Source organism: Thermobia domestica, chromosome 2 (assembly GCF_964235325.1).
Source record: "Thermobia domestica chromosome 2, izTheDome1.hap1.1, whole genome shotgun sequence".
NCBI lineage: Eukaryota > Metazoa > Arthropoda > Insecta > Zygentoma > Lepismatidae > Thermobia > Thermobia domestica.
This window is the reverse complement of record NC_137455.1, coordinates 198,063,555-198,081,577: the sequence shown is the minus strand read 5'-3', so window position 1 is coordinate 198,081,577 and position 18,023 is coordinate 198,063,555. Positions and strand designations below refer to the sequence as shown.

At 32.3% G+C, this 18,023-nt stretch overlaps 1 protein-coding gene across 2 annotated transcripts in view; it reads left to right on the top strand.

The window, feature by feature from the left end:
- Positions 1 to 2,429: 2,429 nt before the first annotated feature.
- LOC145678351 (protein CEPU-1-like) overlaps positions 2,430 to 18,023 on the top strand; it is a 1,025,842-nt gene continuing 1,010,248 nt past the window's right edge. The window contains exon 1 of one of the 2 annotated variants that reach the window (XM_081748400.1): positions 2,430 to 3,558. In XM_081748400.1, coding sequence (XP_081604526.1) covers positions 3,294 to 3,558 — 265 coding nt within the window. In that variant the 5' untranslated portion in view covers positions 2,430 to 3,293. The remainder of the gene's footprint in view (positions 3,559 to 18,023) is intronic. The other variant, XM_081748399.1, reaches the window with a different exon arrangement.

Below are 18,023 nucleotides of genomic sequence, written 5' to 3'. Positions count from 1 at the left end.
CAAACTTCAAATAACGATATTTTTAAAAGAAAAATTCCCGATTTCCTCCAAATTTCCCTTTTCTTGTACATCATACGGACATATGTCATATTGCATTTAAAAGCTTGTTTTATTCTGAAGAGAATGGTGTATCAATCATGAAATTCGGATGAATAGTGTTGAAGCAGTGGCTACTTAAAACGGATATTCTGAAAAACAGCCTTATTTTTCAAGATGGCGACTATTTTCCAATATGTCGGCCAAAAACTCTGGGCCTACCTCTAGATTTCTTCTGCCGGTAGTAAAGAAGTATTCCTGAAAGTTTCAATTTTTTTTTCCAGACGGACACAATTGTTATAGAATTCCCCACTTAACCTCCGCACTACATATCTCGCGAACTATACATCAAATAAGAAAAATGTTAAGAGTCAATGTATAATACAGAGGAGCTTAAACGATGGGTCAAATACGAGTTTCCTCCCGCCCCCATTTTGGGGAGAGGGGAGTGTAAGTAAAAGTTTCAAATGGGAAAGTAGGACGAGTGATACCTCGTTAAAAGAGCTTGGAAAAATGAACAAGTTTTGTAGGAAACAATTTTTGATATGGGGCACGGTTTTCAAGATGGTCCCCCAAAATGGTCTCGTATCAGATAAAATTTCCAGTAGGAAATCAGAAACGGTTGAGTAGAAAAGGATAGAACAAAAAATGAAAAAGTAAAAGGCCATATGCAACATTGAATGGTGTTGTCGCGGTGTTCCCAGGGCCCCCATCATGGGGCCCCGGGACCAATTTGAAAATTTCAAATGGGAATATAGGTCTAGTGATACCTTTTTTGATAGATTGTGGAAAACCAAACAGCTTAGTACAAAATTTGTTTTGATTTCGAGCAAGCCTGTTTCAAAATGGTCGCCGAAACTTTTGTAATAAGCTGTTTGGTATTTCACGATCTATCAAAGAGGTATCGCTTGCCCTATGTTGCCATTTGACAATTCTATGTTCACCCCTCTTTCTAAAATGGGAGGCGGGGGAACCTCGTGTTTCACCCATATTTTAGGCCGTCTGTATTGTACATTGTATTGTACATGAACTTTCTTATTTGATGCATAGTTCGCGGGATATTGGCTTGTAACATTCAATTTGAACACTGCGCTTTGTATTTGAACGTGGAACCATTTTCAGAGGTCATTTTGAAATCAAAACAAATTTCTTACTAAGCTGTTTGGTTTTCCACGAGCTATCAAACAAGGTATCCCTCAACCTATATTCCCATTTAAAATTTTCAAGTTGGCCCCGGGGCCCCATGATGGGGGCCCTGGGACACCGTGGCAACACCATTCCACGTTGCCTATGGCCTTTTCCTTTTTAATTTTTGTTTCATCGTTTTCTACTCAACCGTTTCTGATTTATAAATACTGGAAATTTTATCTGATACAGGACCATTTTTGGGACCCATCTTGAAAACGGTGTCCCATATCAAAAATTATTTCCTACAAAAATTGTTCAATTTTCCAAGCTCTTTCGAACGAGGTACCACTCGACCTATTTTCCCATTTGAAAGTTTCACGTACACCCCCTCCCCCCAAAATGGGGTGCGGGGAACCTCGTGTTTGACCCATTTTTTAGGCCCCTCTGTAGGTCTATTATACATGGACTCATATTTCTTATTTGATGTATAGTTTGCGAAATATTGGCTTGTAACACTTATTTTGACTTATCCTGTATATATATTTTGATTAACCTAGTCACTCATTTTCCTGTTATTCATTATTAATTTGCTAATTATTTCAATCTAATTCATTTTCAGTTTTACTGTTTATTATTTATTTGGTTTGATTACGTGCTCTCCAGTTATGTTGATACTCTTTCTGCATAAATACTTAAATTTTTAAAGAGCTATAAGGTAGTAATAAATTTAACTAATAAATTTACCAACTAAATGCTGGGAAGCTAACTTAACAGAATTATTGGTTGTTTCCTTCAAGAATATTTTACCATTGAAGATTTTGTTTTCTTTCTTTCTTTTCTTTTTCTCTTCTATTTTTAATCACGGCATGTTTTTGTTGTTTGTAACGATTTCAGATATTACAGTCAAATAAATAGGTAGAAATGAATTTTATTTCTTAAATAAACCTGAGTAAAAAACAAATCAATACCTTGTTTTCTTCTCAGTTTAGAGACAGCCAGTACGGTAATAGCGGAAGCTATAAAAACTTGTGGCAACCATTGAGGGAGCAAGTTATTTTTAAATTAATTATCAAGTGTGCTTTGATAGGCTGTAAAAACCTAAGCTCTAGTTTTTTACTGGTTACTGCGGGCTCACGCATCTCATTCAGATATTTGACGATGTGCGCCGCTTAATCAGAGATTGGTTTTACATATCATTTCTTGTTTGCTGGGATATGCTAGCCACTTCCGTCGCATACTACCAAACGAAACGTTCAATTCAATATAGTTTCCTTCAAGTTGGTAGTTCGTACTGCAAGTGCAGACAGCTCACTGTCCTGTGTATCTGTATCTATATGTGTATATAGATATATATGTATGTGCGCCTTGGATACATTCCGGTCTTCCGCACAGTCGTACGTAACACAGATACACACACATACACTCATCCTAGTCATTGCTCCACCCGCTCTGCCGGTAAGCAAGTCAGACTCAGTCACGCTCTTGGCCAGTGAACCACGTGGACAGAGGAGCTGCAAGCCGAGAGTTCCGTCGTTTGTTGCTTCTCGGAAAATCGGGCAAACGGCGCAGATAGTTCGAGTCGGAGTCTCGCCCCTCGATCCCAATCAGTGAACGTCAACCGCAAAAGGAGGCGGCGTCGCTGCTAAGGCGCAGAGGCATCAAGGTTGGGCCAAAAATTTGCCAAGCGCTGCACCTTTTCACTTCCGTTCAGTTCGTCAACAATAACACGCCCCCCTCCTTTCAAGGAGACACCCGCGCTTTTGTGCTTCCCCAGTATCCGCCAGCAGTCTCGCCTCATTAACTATAACATCCACTACCGAGATATCCCATTTGAAATATCTGTGTTTCATGCGAATCTAATTTCAAGATAACGTCGTTTCTAATAAAAGAAAAGTAACTACACTAACACATTTTATAATATAGTTACTCTTTCAATATTATTTCTCGCGGCCGTAAACGTTTGATTGCCGATGCAATGACGGCAATCGTCGGCAAAGATAGTTTCCGTTGTGGTGGTTAAGTTTCGGTATTTATTTATTTATTTTTTTTTACTGCTGCCTATTCTTTTTATTCTTCTAAATACATAAGAGCATATACATAGGTGACGAGAGAAAGAATAGTAGAAAAAAATGAGAAACACTTCGGAAGACAGGAAACTTCGTGAGTTGGACAAAGGTTATGATTTAATTAAATCTGGTGTGTCTTCGTCTTTCTCCGTAGAAAAGGCAACAATATTACCTAGCATACCATCAGTGTTGTGTCATAGAATGTGGCAAGATTCATCAAATAGTGCCCCGCTGCTTTCCTGTACCAAAAATAACTACAGTTATAGCAAGTGGATTTTTATATCATTACTCGTGCTTGGAGGTATTGTGGTCACATCTGCAAATACTGGTATGTATTTTCAATTTGTTTTTGTAGCATTATTCAATATTTATTTCTTGTTTCTTTCCTCACATTCTACTTTGGAAGTTATTTGCACTTTGTACTAGTTTAATAACCTTTGTTATCGTTATATTTAGTTTTTTCGAAGTTGGTGTAGACACTATCTACATATATTAATAGATACAAAATAGCTTAAAATAGAACTTTTATCAGAGTATTATTCTAGTATTCCTTTAACAGATCTTTTAGGAAGGTATTTTGAAAAGCATTTTTCTGCAATTAGCTTCAAGCATCGAAAATGCCACTGCCATAGTCAATATATTAAGTTTCGTGTTTGTGCTGTTATATTATTTTATACTAACACTTCACAAGGATCTACTAAAAATTTGGAATAATAAGTTCATGGGTTATCGTGTTTTTAATGCATGACGACATCAAGTCTGCAATATAAGTTAAGCATCAGGAATTTGCAAATAATTGTTTAATTAATTTATGGATATTGACATTTTTATGTAAACTTAAAATTCATAAGGGGCACTGCTAATTCTTTTATCTCTTTGCCTACAACATGTAATCTCATATTTCGTTACTGTTGTCATGTAAGTTTATTCTTGTCCAAACCAACGGCTGTTTCTAGGTATTTTGTCCTCTAATCTCTTGCTTATAATCACACGTGTCACCGCTAAGCATTTGTCACTATTAGTGCTTTCGCCTATATGCTGTCTAATAGGTCTTCTTCATACAAGTAGTGTCTCGGTACTTTCAATACCCGTTCATAGTTTACTTATTTTAAATTAAGTACTGTAAATTCAAGAATAATTTTGAAATGTAACCATTTCTAACGTATTTCCACTTAGAGAACATGGTGTTATTTGCCTTACAAGTTTTCACTGTTATTTATCTTTCAAACATTGTAACTAAATTTAGTAGTTACAAAAATATATCTTTATTCTTAACCTTTTTCTTTTAAATGTAAATTTTCGACGAGTCAATGCATATATACTTGTACACAAGCAGAATTCCGACTATTCAAATTTTATACCAAGATGCGACCTTGCTTATAATAGTATTAGTGGAAAATTCATTTGAAAATTAAGTTAATACCACCTTGCTCTTCGTTAGAAGGAAAACTGACACCATTAATTAATATAATATCAAGAGTGAGGGCGCTTATTTTCATTCAAGTAATTCTACTGACGCCATATTGTTGTATACGAGTGGCATATTGTTGCTTCGTTTCGTCTAGTTCTCTGCATTAAAAAAGTCCCGTAACTCTTTCATTGTAATGGTATGTATATATAGTAATTCTATAAAGTGATTGAGCTCTAACTTGTTCCTCATATGTTGCTATTTTGCACTGTGACCAATACGAAAACATTATTAAATGTACGTAAATAGCAGGTTGTTATCATAGAGTTCTTATTTCATAAAAGACTTTGGATTTTGTTTAGGACATTTGTACAATTGTTATTACTTTCTGTTACCTTAATATATATTTAATTTATGATATTTTCTTCTTTCACAACAATATTGAATGTGATATCTAAACACAATTAAAATACGAGTACATAGGGGTGCAATTATATATTTACATTCTAAATTTTCTTGTTACCAATATCTTCAGAATAGCTTGACCAAATCAAATATTATTTTTAGTAATATACAGAGAAGTAATTTTTAAATGTCAATCCAGGTGTGTACAAAGTGATAGAACAGTTCGAAGATTATTGATGAAAAGAAGTTTGTCAGGTGTATATGGCATTTTACACTTGCCTTAATCTGGTTACTCCTAATTCTATTTCTTCATCACAATAATAAGAAAATTGAAGTTAATAATCATTAAAATATAGCGTACGTAAAATTATTATTACTTGTTTTGGTCATAGTTTGAAACTGTTCGTCCTTGACAACCCTATATATATTTATCTTTCAAATCTATATATATTTATCTTGCATTGACATAGTTATGCTACTTCTATTATATATTTGCTCTTTCCTCCTCGATACATTTTTTCTCTGTTTGGTATCCATTGCGACACAACGAATTGTTGAAGAACTTGCCAAAACCTCTAACCACACGGAAGGGCTAGCCTTTTACCTATCAGTGTGTATATATAATAAGCATTCATAGATTGAAACATGAACAAGAATATCAAATACATGTAATTTGTAAATATTTATGTATTTTTTAAAATCTTCACAAAGCAGGTCTATCGAGAATACAACAATTAACATTCAATTTGGCCGTAGCACAAGTTAAAATTATTCTCCGTTAACATCATATATTCGACGTTAATATATTACACATTGGCTTTATTTATCTCTTATGATTCTAAATATAAACATACCTCAAAATTAGAATTTGTACTCAATATTAATACTCGAATGCACTATATTTTATTATCACATAAAATATTTCTTTATAAGTTTATCTATAACGTAACAGAATTTACATAGTATTTATGAGCAAACGGTTTAGGAGCTCCAATGAATTGAGACAATATTTTAATTTCATCCAGGCTATCATTTCTAATCAAGTACATTCTGTTAGTTAATATTATTTACAATTTTGTTCATTGATTCGATTTTATTGTCTATTGCCTATCATTGATTCATTAGCTATTCAATTTATTAACATGTTATATTGAACCACCTGAACGGGCCTAGATAGTTGGAAACTATTACGCAAAGTTGAATAGTTATATGTACGTATATCTTTCAACAAAATCTGTTTGGCCCAATTGTGTAAACATTAACCACGTTACGGCTTTCTTCGTGGCTAACGACTATAGTTCGAAAGTTGTTTTTGATTTGGGAGACTTTGATATGATTCCCAATAAACGTTCATATATATAGTGCAAATATCACGCTAAGTCCTCGACTCATGCAACTTTAGTACTGAAGAGAGACGTGAAGGTACAAACAAGCTAACTTCAGTAGTTTTGAAAAGGTCATAAGTCAGAAAATGACGATTTTGCTTTACTACATCATTTTATTGATTTATTTTTTAGCGCCAATTGGTCGCAAGTACATGTTCATTTCGTACAATGACAAGAACACTACTTTCTCAAACAGAGGTCGATCATTTCATATCATTAGGATTTTCAAAAATTAAACACTTTTTTTTTTCGATGTTCTCATAACTTTACTCTGCTGACTCATGACCTTTTCAAAACTACTGGTTCTATTGTATGTTTTGTAAATACCACATCTTTAGATAACTCCTATTTGATGTAATTCATATCCATATTATAATTAATTACTTATCGTAAAATAATAATAAAACATAATAATGTTAGCGCTTATTAACTAAAGATCGAGTAACTCTATGGTGTATCTTGAACACAATAAAGTTTGAATTGCAATTTAAAGTCGATTACATTTATTTATATATTAAATTCTACAATTTTAAAAAGATTTATTTCAATATATTTTTCCAACATTTGTACTGTAGGTTCGAAAGCTAAAGGAAATACGAAAAACAAATATATATCTTCTCATTATAAAATTACCAGTACTAAATTTGTTCCATAACTTACTCAAGAAGATTACATGCAAAATTAATTTTCTCGAATGTAATTTTAGAAATCTACTGTAATCATAGTAGTATATATAGTAGTATAGTATATATAGATATTCTTGTGGTTGGAAATTCCGAATAAGGATTGAACAGTCTCTTGAAGAGTATTTCGCTATGAGAGTATCATCTCCTATTTTCAAGAATGTCAATGATATTTTTTTTCTAATTGTTTTACAATTCCCATTGAGATTGTATTATAACTCTCATTTCACTGCGCCCACTCTTAAGAATGTGAGCAATCTATTGGAAATGTTGGTTTCAATTTTCGTATTAGTCTCTTAGATGGAAAAATAACATTTAAAGCCCACGAGCAATAATATATACTCTCTTTATTAAATTTTTGATTTGAGCATTTTTTCGTGATCAAATTTTTATCATCGTCATAAATTAGATATTTTTTTCATATTTAGTGACATACGCACTAAAGACAATGAGCAGTAGAAAAAACTGAAGTAATAATATTATAATGATCTTCTAAGTGTGGAATACGGTTTTTCTCTTTTTTTAAATACCATTCAAATTTTTAGTTCAAAAATGCAGTTAATCTTTGTAAGTCGAAGGAAAAAATAGCAGGAAGTATTCAATATTTGGTACAATACAATAATGCTTTACAGTCAATGGAGGGAATCAATATAGACAGAAGAAACAAAACTATCTTTGACATTCATGAAACTGAAAGAATCTTATTTCATACATCGACTTTATCAAATGTAATTATTGTAATACATTATGATTGGTAGTAGAAAATATTTTAGGACATATTTGTTTCTGGTTGCATAAATATAAATAGTTACTGCAGGTTCAAACCTACTTTGAAATGTAACTCCTCGGATAGAAACTCGAGTAGTTGCTCGAAAACCATAGGTGTCATCTTTGATAATCTTCCTGTTTACATAAAGTTGTAATCTATCAAGAATAAATAAGTAATTTAATAAATCTCTTTATGAGAAAAATGAAATTTATAAATTGAACAGTTCCGACTATTTTAAAATAGAATATATATATATATATATATATATATATATATATATATATATATATATATATATATATATATATATATTCCTATTGAAAAACTATATTCCATTAAAACATATATTATAAATAGCACAATATGTGTGCATCTGTTTATGTTAACTATAATAATACGATTATAATGAAATAGAATGTTGAATACTTTCGAATATAATTACCCAAAAATAAAACTTCTTGTTTCAAACTGCATGTATGCAATCCCAGCGAACTGATCATCCATGTGTGGCTGCTGCGTAACAGGATAAAATCTACAGGACAAATGATCAATTACATTGGAATCTAATTAATTACTCGATCTGTTCAAACAACGAAACCCAAGCATACTGTATAAAACTTCATGCAAAATGGTTTATTAGTTTTCAAAATTATTTGTAAACAATGAAGCAAAACAGTAAACATTAAATCTTCATCGTGTTGTTATTTCATCTAAAATTGGTGATGTGTTTTCAGCTGGATCACCGTAAGTTTATTGTACTATATTTAAATATAAAAACAATTCACAACTGTTGTGATGAAAAAATGGAAAAGAACTATTTTAAACGAAACTGGATCTCTAATACATGTACCTAACAGTAATAAGTGCAAAATATGCATAGCTCTATCAATTGATTGAATACAATTACGGCTAAGACGTAACTAATTTTATTTTTCGAACATTAATAGAATTTAAATCATTGCCTTGTAGAAAAATATTATGCATCCGAACTCAAAATTTCAACCTAACTTCACACAGTGCGCGTTGACACATTTTAGTAAAATGGCTTACGTCCAACAAAGTGGTGTGTAATCAGCTCATTGACTTCGTAAGATATTATTTTAACTTTTATGGTTCACAAACCTCAGTGAAGTTGTTTCAGACACACAAGAAAATTTAAAAAAAAATATTATAACGAATATTGGACAGAAGATGAACATAACATTCAAAAGAAGCATTCGGTTATAAGTTGGCCACTTTGAACGTATTTTTTTCTTTTCGAAATCTTCCAAAGCCGAACATTGCAGATGTTTTCAATGTTTCTAATATATAAGTGATTTTAAGATGTCAGAACAAATTTACGTATATAAGCAGCGTTGATGACAAATATAATTCCTACTTTCGTACAAAATTAATATAATAATGAGCAAAATAGGCGGTGAACCAAACTCCGAGTCCAAAGGTGTGGAATACAGCCTCTGTTCCTCTTTATACCAATTTAAACGTTAAGTCTCATAGAAAGTGCAAACAAAGGATCACATAGAAGAGGAGACGAGCCGAATCGACCCTGTCCCTAGCCAAAGTCGGCGACCAGATACAGTAGAATCACGAAAACTCGGCCTAATGTGTACCGAAGCGTGGCCGAGTTCGTGAGACTGCCGAGTTATCGGGAATGGAGTTAAAAAAAGAATAAGTACAAGTGTTTCCTCAGAAAATACAGTACTATACTTCCATGCATTGGTTGCTTGAAAATACAACAGTGAATAAACTGCCCAATTACCCGTAAACAAGGAAAAATTACGTACTTTATGAAGGTATAAAACCTTTACTACCCATGAAAATGAAAATTAATGAATACATATTGTACAGTCATTTACCTGATAAGACAGATCTAAGAAAAATACTTGATCGGGTCTTCACGCCGGGTTTTCTCGCCCTATCAGGGTGTGGCCGAGTTATCCGGACTGCAGTGTTATCGAGTACCGAGTTTTGAGGTCTCTACTGTATAAGGATCTTTGCTTCTTAAATGATAGGCTACTTGCCCACCAAATTTTGTTCAGATCTGGCCAGTAGTTAATGAGATATAAAGTACTACATGAAACCCGAACCGAGCCTCTTCCTAGCCGAGTTCGGACACTAAAAGGACAGTGATCTTTATTTCTTAGAGAATGGTTTACTTATCCACTAAATTTCATTTAGATTTGGTCGGAATTTACAGAGAAATAAAATAGCAAATACAAGGCAATCCGATTCTGTCGCTGGCCGAGCTTGTCCACAAAATATAGCGACAGGCCTGTATCCATGTGGGGCACGGGGATCGGGCCCACTAAATTTTTACTGGCCCAGTAAGATTTTCACGGCAGGCTTGCAAATGAACAATAATATGGTTGGATCGGGTCCCTCTAACTTCTACCGCTTCCCTTGATTTTTGGGCTGGTCTGTATAGCGATCTTTATTCTTTAGACAGTGGACTACTTGGTCACTAAATTTGGCTTAGGTCTAGCCAGTAGTTACTGACAAATAAAGTATTACAAACATACATACATTCATCTGGAATGATACCGTAAGTTCGCTTGTACTTAATTTGGAAGCTGATAAATATACAATAAGTAACCTATACAGCACAAAAAAAAAAAACTCATTTTTTCAGCACCCCCATGATACACAATCTACAACTTTTAACCCAATCTCTCAAATTATTTTACAATTTGGAGTCAACAGAGAAACGTTTGCGTTCAGAATGGTATTACTGAAACTGGAACCTTCGATCAGTCACTAAAGGTTTTCACACTAAATCTTCATTAATTAATTAATTAGTTAATTTACGGAACACAGGAAATAATTCTTCTTAACCAAATTAAGATTTTGATAAATTGTCAGTGAATTTCGTATTCAATCTCAAATTACTATGAAGTAAAGTTCTGGAAGAACATTCAAAAGTAATATGAACCCTATCTATGTAATATAATTACGCAAACAAGCTTAAATAGTTAATTATAGTAAATTCAAATTGTTTATTTGAAAATGTCTTATTAAACTAACTTAGAGAAATACTGTCTTTACTGTCTAGGAACACAATGTATTATTACTCACGGAGGAGTCGTATAGCAGCAATAGTTGACATTTTCTAAAATTGAAATTTTTGTTCAAAAAATCAATCAAATTGTGGAAAATGTTTTTACTTATGGAACCTGAAACATGAAAAGATACGATTATGGATAAAATTTGTGGAAAGTCACTGTGAAGGAGGAAGAATATGATCCAAACTATCAGAACATAAAGATGGTCGTTTTGCAATCTGTAATTTGATATACAACTTAATAAATAAATAAATAAATAAATAAATAAATAAAAAGATAGATTCAATGAAAAATTCATATAATGGGAAATTTATTAAATTAGATTGGAAAGTATGTATAACATTTCAATATACAACCCATCAAATTGTTCTCACTGGAAATGAAATACACGTTATCACTTTTTCTATTAAAGTATCTCCTCTATTTATTGTTTGGCATTGAGTTCCAAGACTTCTCTTTTTCTGAGAGACACTTGACTGTGTTAAATATGTGTCATCAGACGTTATTACGGTCAGTTTCTTTGAAGGTACACGATATTAAGCTAAGTTAAAGCAAGTTTCAATTAGCGAAATTTATATAAACTTATGTCCTTGTTAGTTTAAATTTCTGCCAATTCAAACACATTCAATTCTTAAATTAAATTATTGGATTAATTATTTTATAATATATAAAAAACAAGTACAAAGTAAGCCAGTTTTAAGCAAAGTCAAAAATAGATAATTAAGTTCGTAGATTGAAGTTTGTCTATGGCTTGGAATAATATTATTAAATAATATAGATAATGTTAAACTCAAGTATATTAAGAATTGGAGCATATATGCAATATAGTTTCTATATTGGAATTTCTTTAAAGTCATTATCTTACTTGTACAATTCTTTGGTAGCAGACTTAATTGTGTAAAAATAAAACAACATGAAAAAGAAAAACCAAAAAGACAAAGACACGTTTCTTGATATTTTTCTTCAAAGAAATGTTCGAATTCCTCTCCGTATATTTAGAAATATCGATTGACTGATAAGACTTAACGAAGGTGTCTAGATTTCACTTATAAGCTCTTATCATTGACTGTTAGAGTCTACTACAAATGTAGTTAATGGTCTTAAAATTACCAATTTTCTCCCATGTGACTTTTTAACAACTTAAAGTTGTATAATCGTCATAATTATTTCTTTCGTTAATTATTGCACCGCATTAAAATACCGTATACATAGATCGAAATAAACAAATCTTTGATTTCCAATCTCTAATATATGATATATTCAACATAAGTACAAAAATACTAAAAATCAGACTTCTCATTTTAAATTGAACAGAGAGTACATTCGAATTGAAAAGTAAGAAATTAACCACATGTGTATTTCTCGAAGACTGACGATTTTGATTTGTTAAACTTAAGTTTTTTCGTTAAGAACTAACGTTTTCACAATAAATTTAAAACTGCAATTTTCTTTACTCATCCAATTACGTTGTAGGTCTACACTTCTATACTTAGATATGTGGGCAAGTAAAAAGTTACACAACATGACAATATATCTTGTAAATCTTCCTCATTATGTTTCGCAGAACAAACTTCTCTTCCAACCGGAAATAATTCACTTAATTTCAGTAGAATTGTGTGATTGAAACAAACATCTATCACCCCTTAATTTGCATCTCTCTTCAAGCTAACGAGTGAACTATCTAGTAAAGTCTTGTCTTGGGGAATACAAAATAAACAACATACGTATTAGTATATAAACCGTTCGTATTCTGAGAATTTGTAGTACAGTACTCATCAAACATTGGTTCTTTAACATACTATAAGTTAAATTGACGTCTATAGTTACTCTTGATATACTGTATATCGAATTTAATATCGAAGAATAATAAAAATGTGAATAGAACATAAAACTATGAGTACATCTAAGTGCATTAAAATACATTAATTAGGTATCCGTCTCTATTCAGTTATATATATATATATATATATATATATATATATATATATATATATATATATATATATATAACAAAACATTAATGTTAGAAGTAACACGATAACCTTCATGTTGTTAATAAGTTATGGAACATAAACGTTTCCAAAGAGTGAGGGTAGGTATTAGCGTATCCATGGTAGTTAAAAATATATTAAGAGATGCTATTTGCTGCTTTTTCCATCTCTTATAAAGAAGGGATACTGTTCAGAAACAAAAGGTAAATCGAAAACTGATACACTGATAATACCTGTAAAAAAGGATATGCTAATAATAAAACCAGTATGGTACTATTACTAGAAGAGTAATATGATTTAAAATGTTTACAAATAGAAGTACCGGTTAGCATGATCAAGCAGAATAATGAATCATTCAAGACTTTTTCCTTCGCTTTCGAATCCCGCTTAACACATGGTTGTTATGTGTTTTACTTTCGCCATTCGTTATCCTCATTTATTTCTCATTGTCCCATTGAGCCTAAACAGCAGAGTAGTACCATGCAAAATTCAAAAATACAATACAATTTAATTTACAAATAGAAAAAAATAAAAGTTACGAATACGAAAATCTTGCTGATGTTTTATCAAGCTGCATAGATTCTGTAGAACAGCTCTATAGATATTGAAATATTACTAGCTAGACACTGACAGTTAGTAACTGCACACCTAAACTTTCCTGATCTAACTGAAGAACAGTAGAACAGTAGACTTATAGCTGTTAATATTTGTTTCTTTATTTTTAAGTTTTACGTCCTACGACTTTTTCCTTTAGGGTAAAGGAGATTATGAAAAATTAAGGATAACAACTAAATGAATGTTGAAAGGACAACACAAAATATCCATGTGCTTATCGAAATTCGGATCCGCTATAGATAGGAATTGAGATCGCCGGTCTAACGCTTTCGACTGGTCGTTTATGTTAGCTAGTTGTGTATTTTCCTGCCATATTCTGTCCTCTGAAGCATTTCACATTCTACAGAGAACGTCAGTAGAACTGGATAGTTGTCATCACTGCTAGATCGAGTGAACTCGCTAACCAACGCAGGTGCAATCCTCCATTGTGCAATGAATTCTTCTCTGTATTTCTGAGGTAAAACAATCGTCCATTTGCATTTCTGGGGTGATGCACAGATTTAGAGAACAAAGAGAGGACAGGCATTAGCGTTGGAACATAAACAATAGAAATCGGTGAAGACTTTAGGATATTATGCGAAGTATAAAACTGTTAGGCAGTCTCAGTATCTCAAGATATTAGAAAGATCGAGAATGGTAATGTTGCAATCGGAAGCTATTCTAACTGACTTACTTGTTAATGTGCGCTTTTCGTGAGCGGGGTACCGGGTTCAATTTCTGGTGGAAAAGCTATGAAATTTGAACGCACTACAGTGGTTTAAATTCAACCTAAGTCCACGTCTAAATTAATCTCCGTGCTGTAAAGGGCTGCAAATCTAAAATCAACCAACCAACTCGGAGTCGGATGCCCAACACATTTTTTATGTAGAACGGCCTAATACTTGATGAAATAATTTTCTTGTTATTACTATTAAATGCGTTATCTTACTAGTACTTGTCAATTATGGAAACATAATAGTATGCTATAGAATTATAAATGTATAGTATCCACGAAGAAAGCGGAAGTTCAGGATACGAATAACTTTTAGAAAAAAATGGAACTTATTGTTGACCACTTCTTAAAATGCGGCATGAAAATTTTTACAGGCAAGTTCAATGGAAAGATGAGGAGGGAAGAACTATCACTCAACAACGGAAAATTTTGAACTCAAAACGCGACCTATATTCAGAAAGATGTTCATAATTATACAAAGATTTCTCTGGACAGTAGAAAAGGGAACAACATTAGTTGCTTTTGGAGGAATAACAAAGACATACTTACATAGTGGATGTTGATCGACATTGGTAAGGACGTCTTGTTATAACACTGACCATAATACTGTATTTATAAGGAAATAATAGAACCCTTCGGTAATAAAGAGGGACGCTGAAAAATGTTATAGTGGAAAACAAAATAGGACAAATGCACAGAAGAAAAAGTTCTTTAAAATATATGAAAATTAAGAATGTTTGTTATTGCAATATAATGTAGTGGTTTAGGATGCATTTTTTTAAGAAAAAGAACTAAACTTAAGTAAATGAAATATCGTCCGGTTTTGCAATACGTTGGAAGAATGAAAGGAAGAAAAATCATTTTTTGAAGACTTTTGGGGGACGAGAAAGGGAATACAGATGAACGCCTTTTCTAGTTTCGGCAATGTAAGCGACCATAAACCTAAATTGTTCGATACAACATTATATTGAATTTTTATCTTTCTTAAGCGGTTTCTAACGTAATATTTCTTTTCATTCTCGTACATTTTCATGTTTTATGTAGTGAACTACGATGAAAAATCACATTTAAAATCCACTGCTAGAAATATGTTTATTGAAGCTTCTCCGTGTGTTTTGAATGAAACATCCTTTCATCACAGCACAGCAAGGATACGTTAGCAACATCTAAATGTATTTATTCTTCTCCTTCGACATTCATCCTAAACATGAAAAACATTCAAGATACATCCTGAAGCTATACTGTATTCAATAGCATTTCCATACATATTGAATGTGGAACCAGCAACTGATCAAAAGATAATCTGGACAAAACTTGGAAAGTACTCATATTGCTTTACATACCTAAGTATGAACATGCAAATCTTCATTGGATTAGAAGAATAAAACTATAGAAGGACAAAGAAAATGGATGACGTTATAATACCTTAAAAATCCAAAATCTAAGCACAAGTGATTGGTAAACATATGGTAACAATAAACTGGTCGCTACCTGGAATTTTACGTGTAAGAAGGAGACACGCATAAAATATTGAAATGAAAAAAAAAAAAATAGAAGAGCAAAAATATAAGTATATCCTATCCAATTCCGGAAGTATTTTCGGTAGATGTAAGCTATATTTTTGACAAGATATGAAATAACAAAGAGAAAAGGGAACAAGAAAGAGAAACGTGCAAGTATCCAAGTTGAAAAGTTGGAGAAACGGAAAAAAGAAAAGGAAACAGTGAGAACTGATGTAATGTATTCGGTTGGAGGTTTATTCTTAACTCAAAAGATTCAGAAGCTCATCTACTCGACAACCTCCCTTCTTGAAAAATTTGTACGGGGTGACAAAATCAAAAATGTGATAAGAAATGCACTGGGACCCCCCATGTATTGAAATTCTCCCCGGGTTAGATCTTATAAAATCATCACTGATCACTCAATTAAAAATCACTGACTGTTCGCGGTCTCATGCCAGAGTATTGTTTTTCCTTTTTGTTAGTTTATAATAGTGAATGAAATAAATCAAGAGGAATATAGGTACTACTCTTATGTTATAAGATTTTGTCTTAAAGTCTTTTAGTGCGGTTAAGTTGAAGTAATATTCAGATAAAAAAGAATTTACAATATAAGCTATCCAACTCCTTGCCGAGTATCGCATTGAAACTTGCACAAGTGGAAGGACATATTGAAAGATGGAAATATGCTTACTCTTACGATTCGCAACGTCGTCGAACTGGAAGTAGAATGATCGTTCCCCCATAGCTCCTGAGTTACATACTCTGGTCATACATGCTAGAATGTGATACACTGGAACCTGTTTCCTCACGAAGACAAATATTGCAAACTCAAGATGATAACAGTCGGTAGTGATTGGGAACTCTAATACGTCATTGATGCGAATCGATGTCAAATAGAACACGATACATGATCGTAAGTTTCAAACGAACACGTTTACCCGGTGGACAAAAAGGAACAGGCTGAAACCACAACGCAAAAATGGCTTTATATGATTATTATTATTGTTATTAGTATGACTATTATTATTATTATTATTATTATTATTATTATTATTAGTAGTAGTAGTAGTAGTAGTAGTAGTAGTAGTAGTAGTAGTAGTAGTAGTAGTAGTAGTTGTAGTAGTAATAGTAGTACCGGTAGGAGGAGGATTAGCATTATTAATATGAGCAGTATGGTGAGTAATAATAATAATAATAATAATAATAATAATAATAATAATAATAATAATAATAATAATAATAATAATAATGAGAAGACAACAAAGACATAATAATAATAATCAAATACCAGTGATCTTAACGTAATTCCGATCATGATCCCCATGTTATCACCCTCTTGCCAGCGAATCCATTATAAATTCTGGCTTGTTACAAGCTTGTATCGGGTTTTTAATACAATTATTTCGGTGATCTCACGATATTAATCTATTTCTATAATAGTAGAATCCATTTCTTGTATATAGTGGATACAGTAAGTTTCCTAAAATCGAATGCATTAAAACCGAATTTGGTCAGTTCATTCATATTACAAATAGCGAATTCGCCGTCATGCTGTTTCAAAATGGAGGTCGTTTGAAAATGTTAAAACTTCGTAACTCCCTTAATTTCGGGTCATATGATAACAAAATAAAGTCAATTTGCATTCTTCTGGTATTTCAATATGCAGTTCTCATTGGTTTTATATCGTACCTCTTTCATTTAAATTGATTTTTAACAAATTCTCCTCCAGTTGAAAATGTGTAGTAGACCATTTTTTTTTTTTTTTTTTTTTGTAGTTCTTAACAGTATGTACACAAATAAAAATAGTCTACCAGAACAAAATTCAAAATAATAATAATTTGATATATTTTCTGGTATTAGATTCTAATTATATTTATCTCTTTCGCTTATCTTCGTGATCCCCAGGTTTAGAAACCCTGTCCTATATTACTACTACTACTACTTCATGCAGATCTCGTGTTCATGTGGGTTGAGGCGTCAAGGCAGCGACTCAAGGGTCCCGATTTTGAATCCCGCTGGGGTATGGTTGTCTGTAGATTTTAAAACCTTTATAGCAGTTCTAGAGGACACTCAAGACGGGCCGGAGCCCTTCGTTACTGAATGGGCCGAACAATACATTTGCTGTCTTCTCATTATTATTGTTTTTACTGATAATACTGCTCATATTAATAATACTAATCATACTACTACTACAAATAATAATAATAATAATAATAATAATAATAATAATAATAATAATAATAATAATAATAATAATAATAATA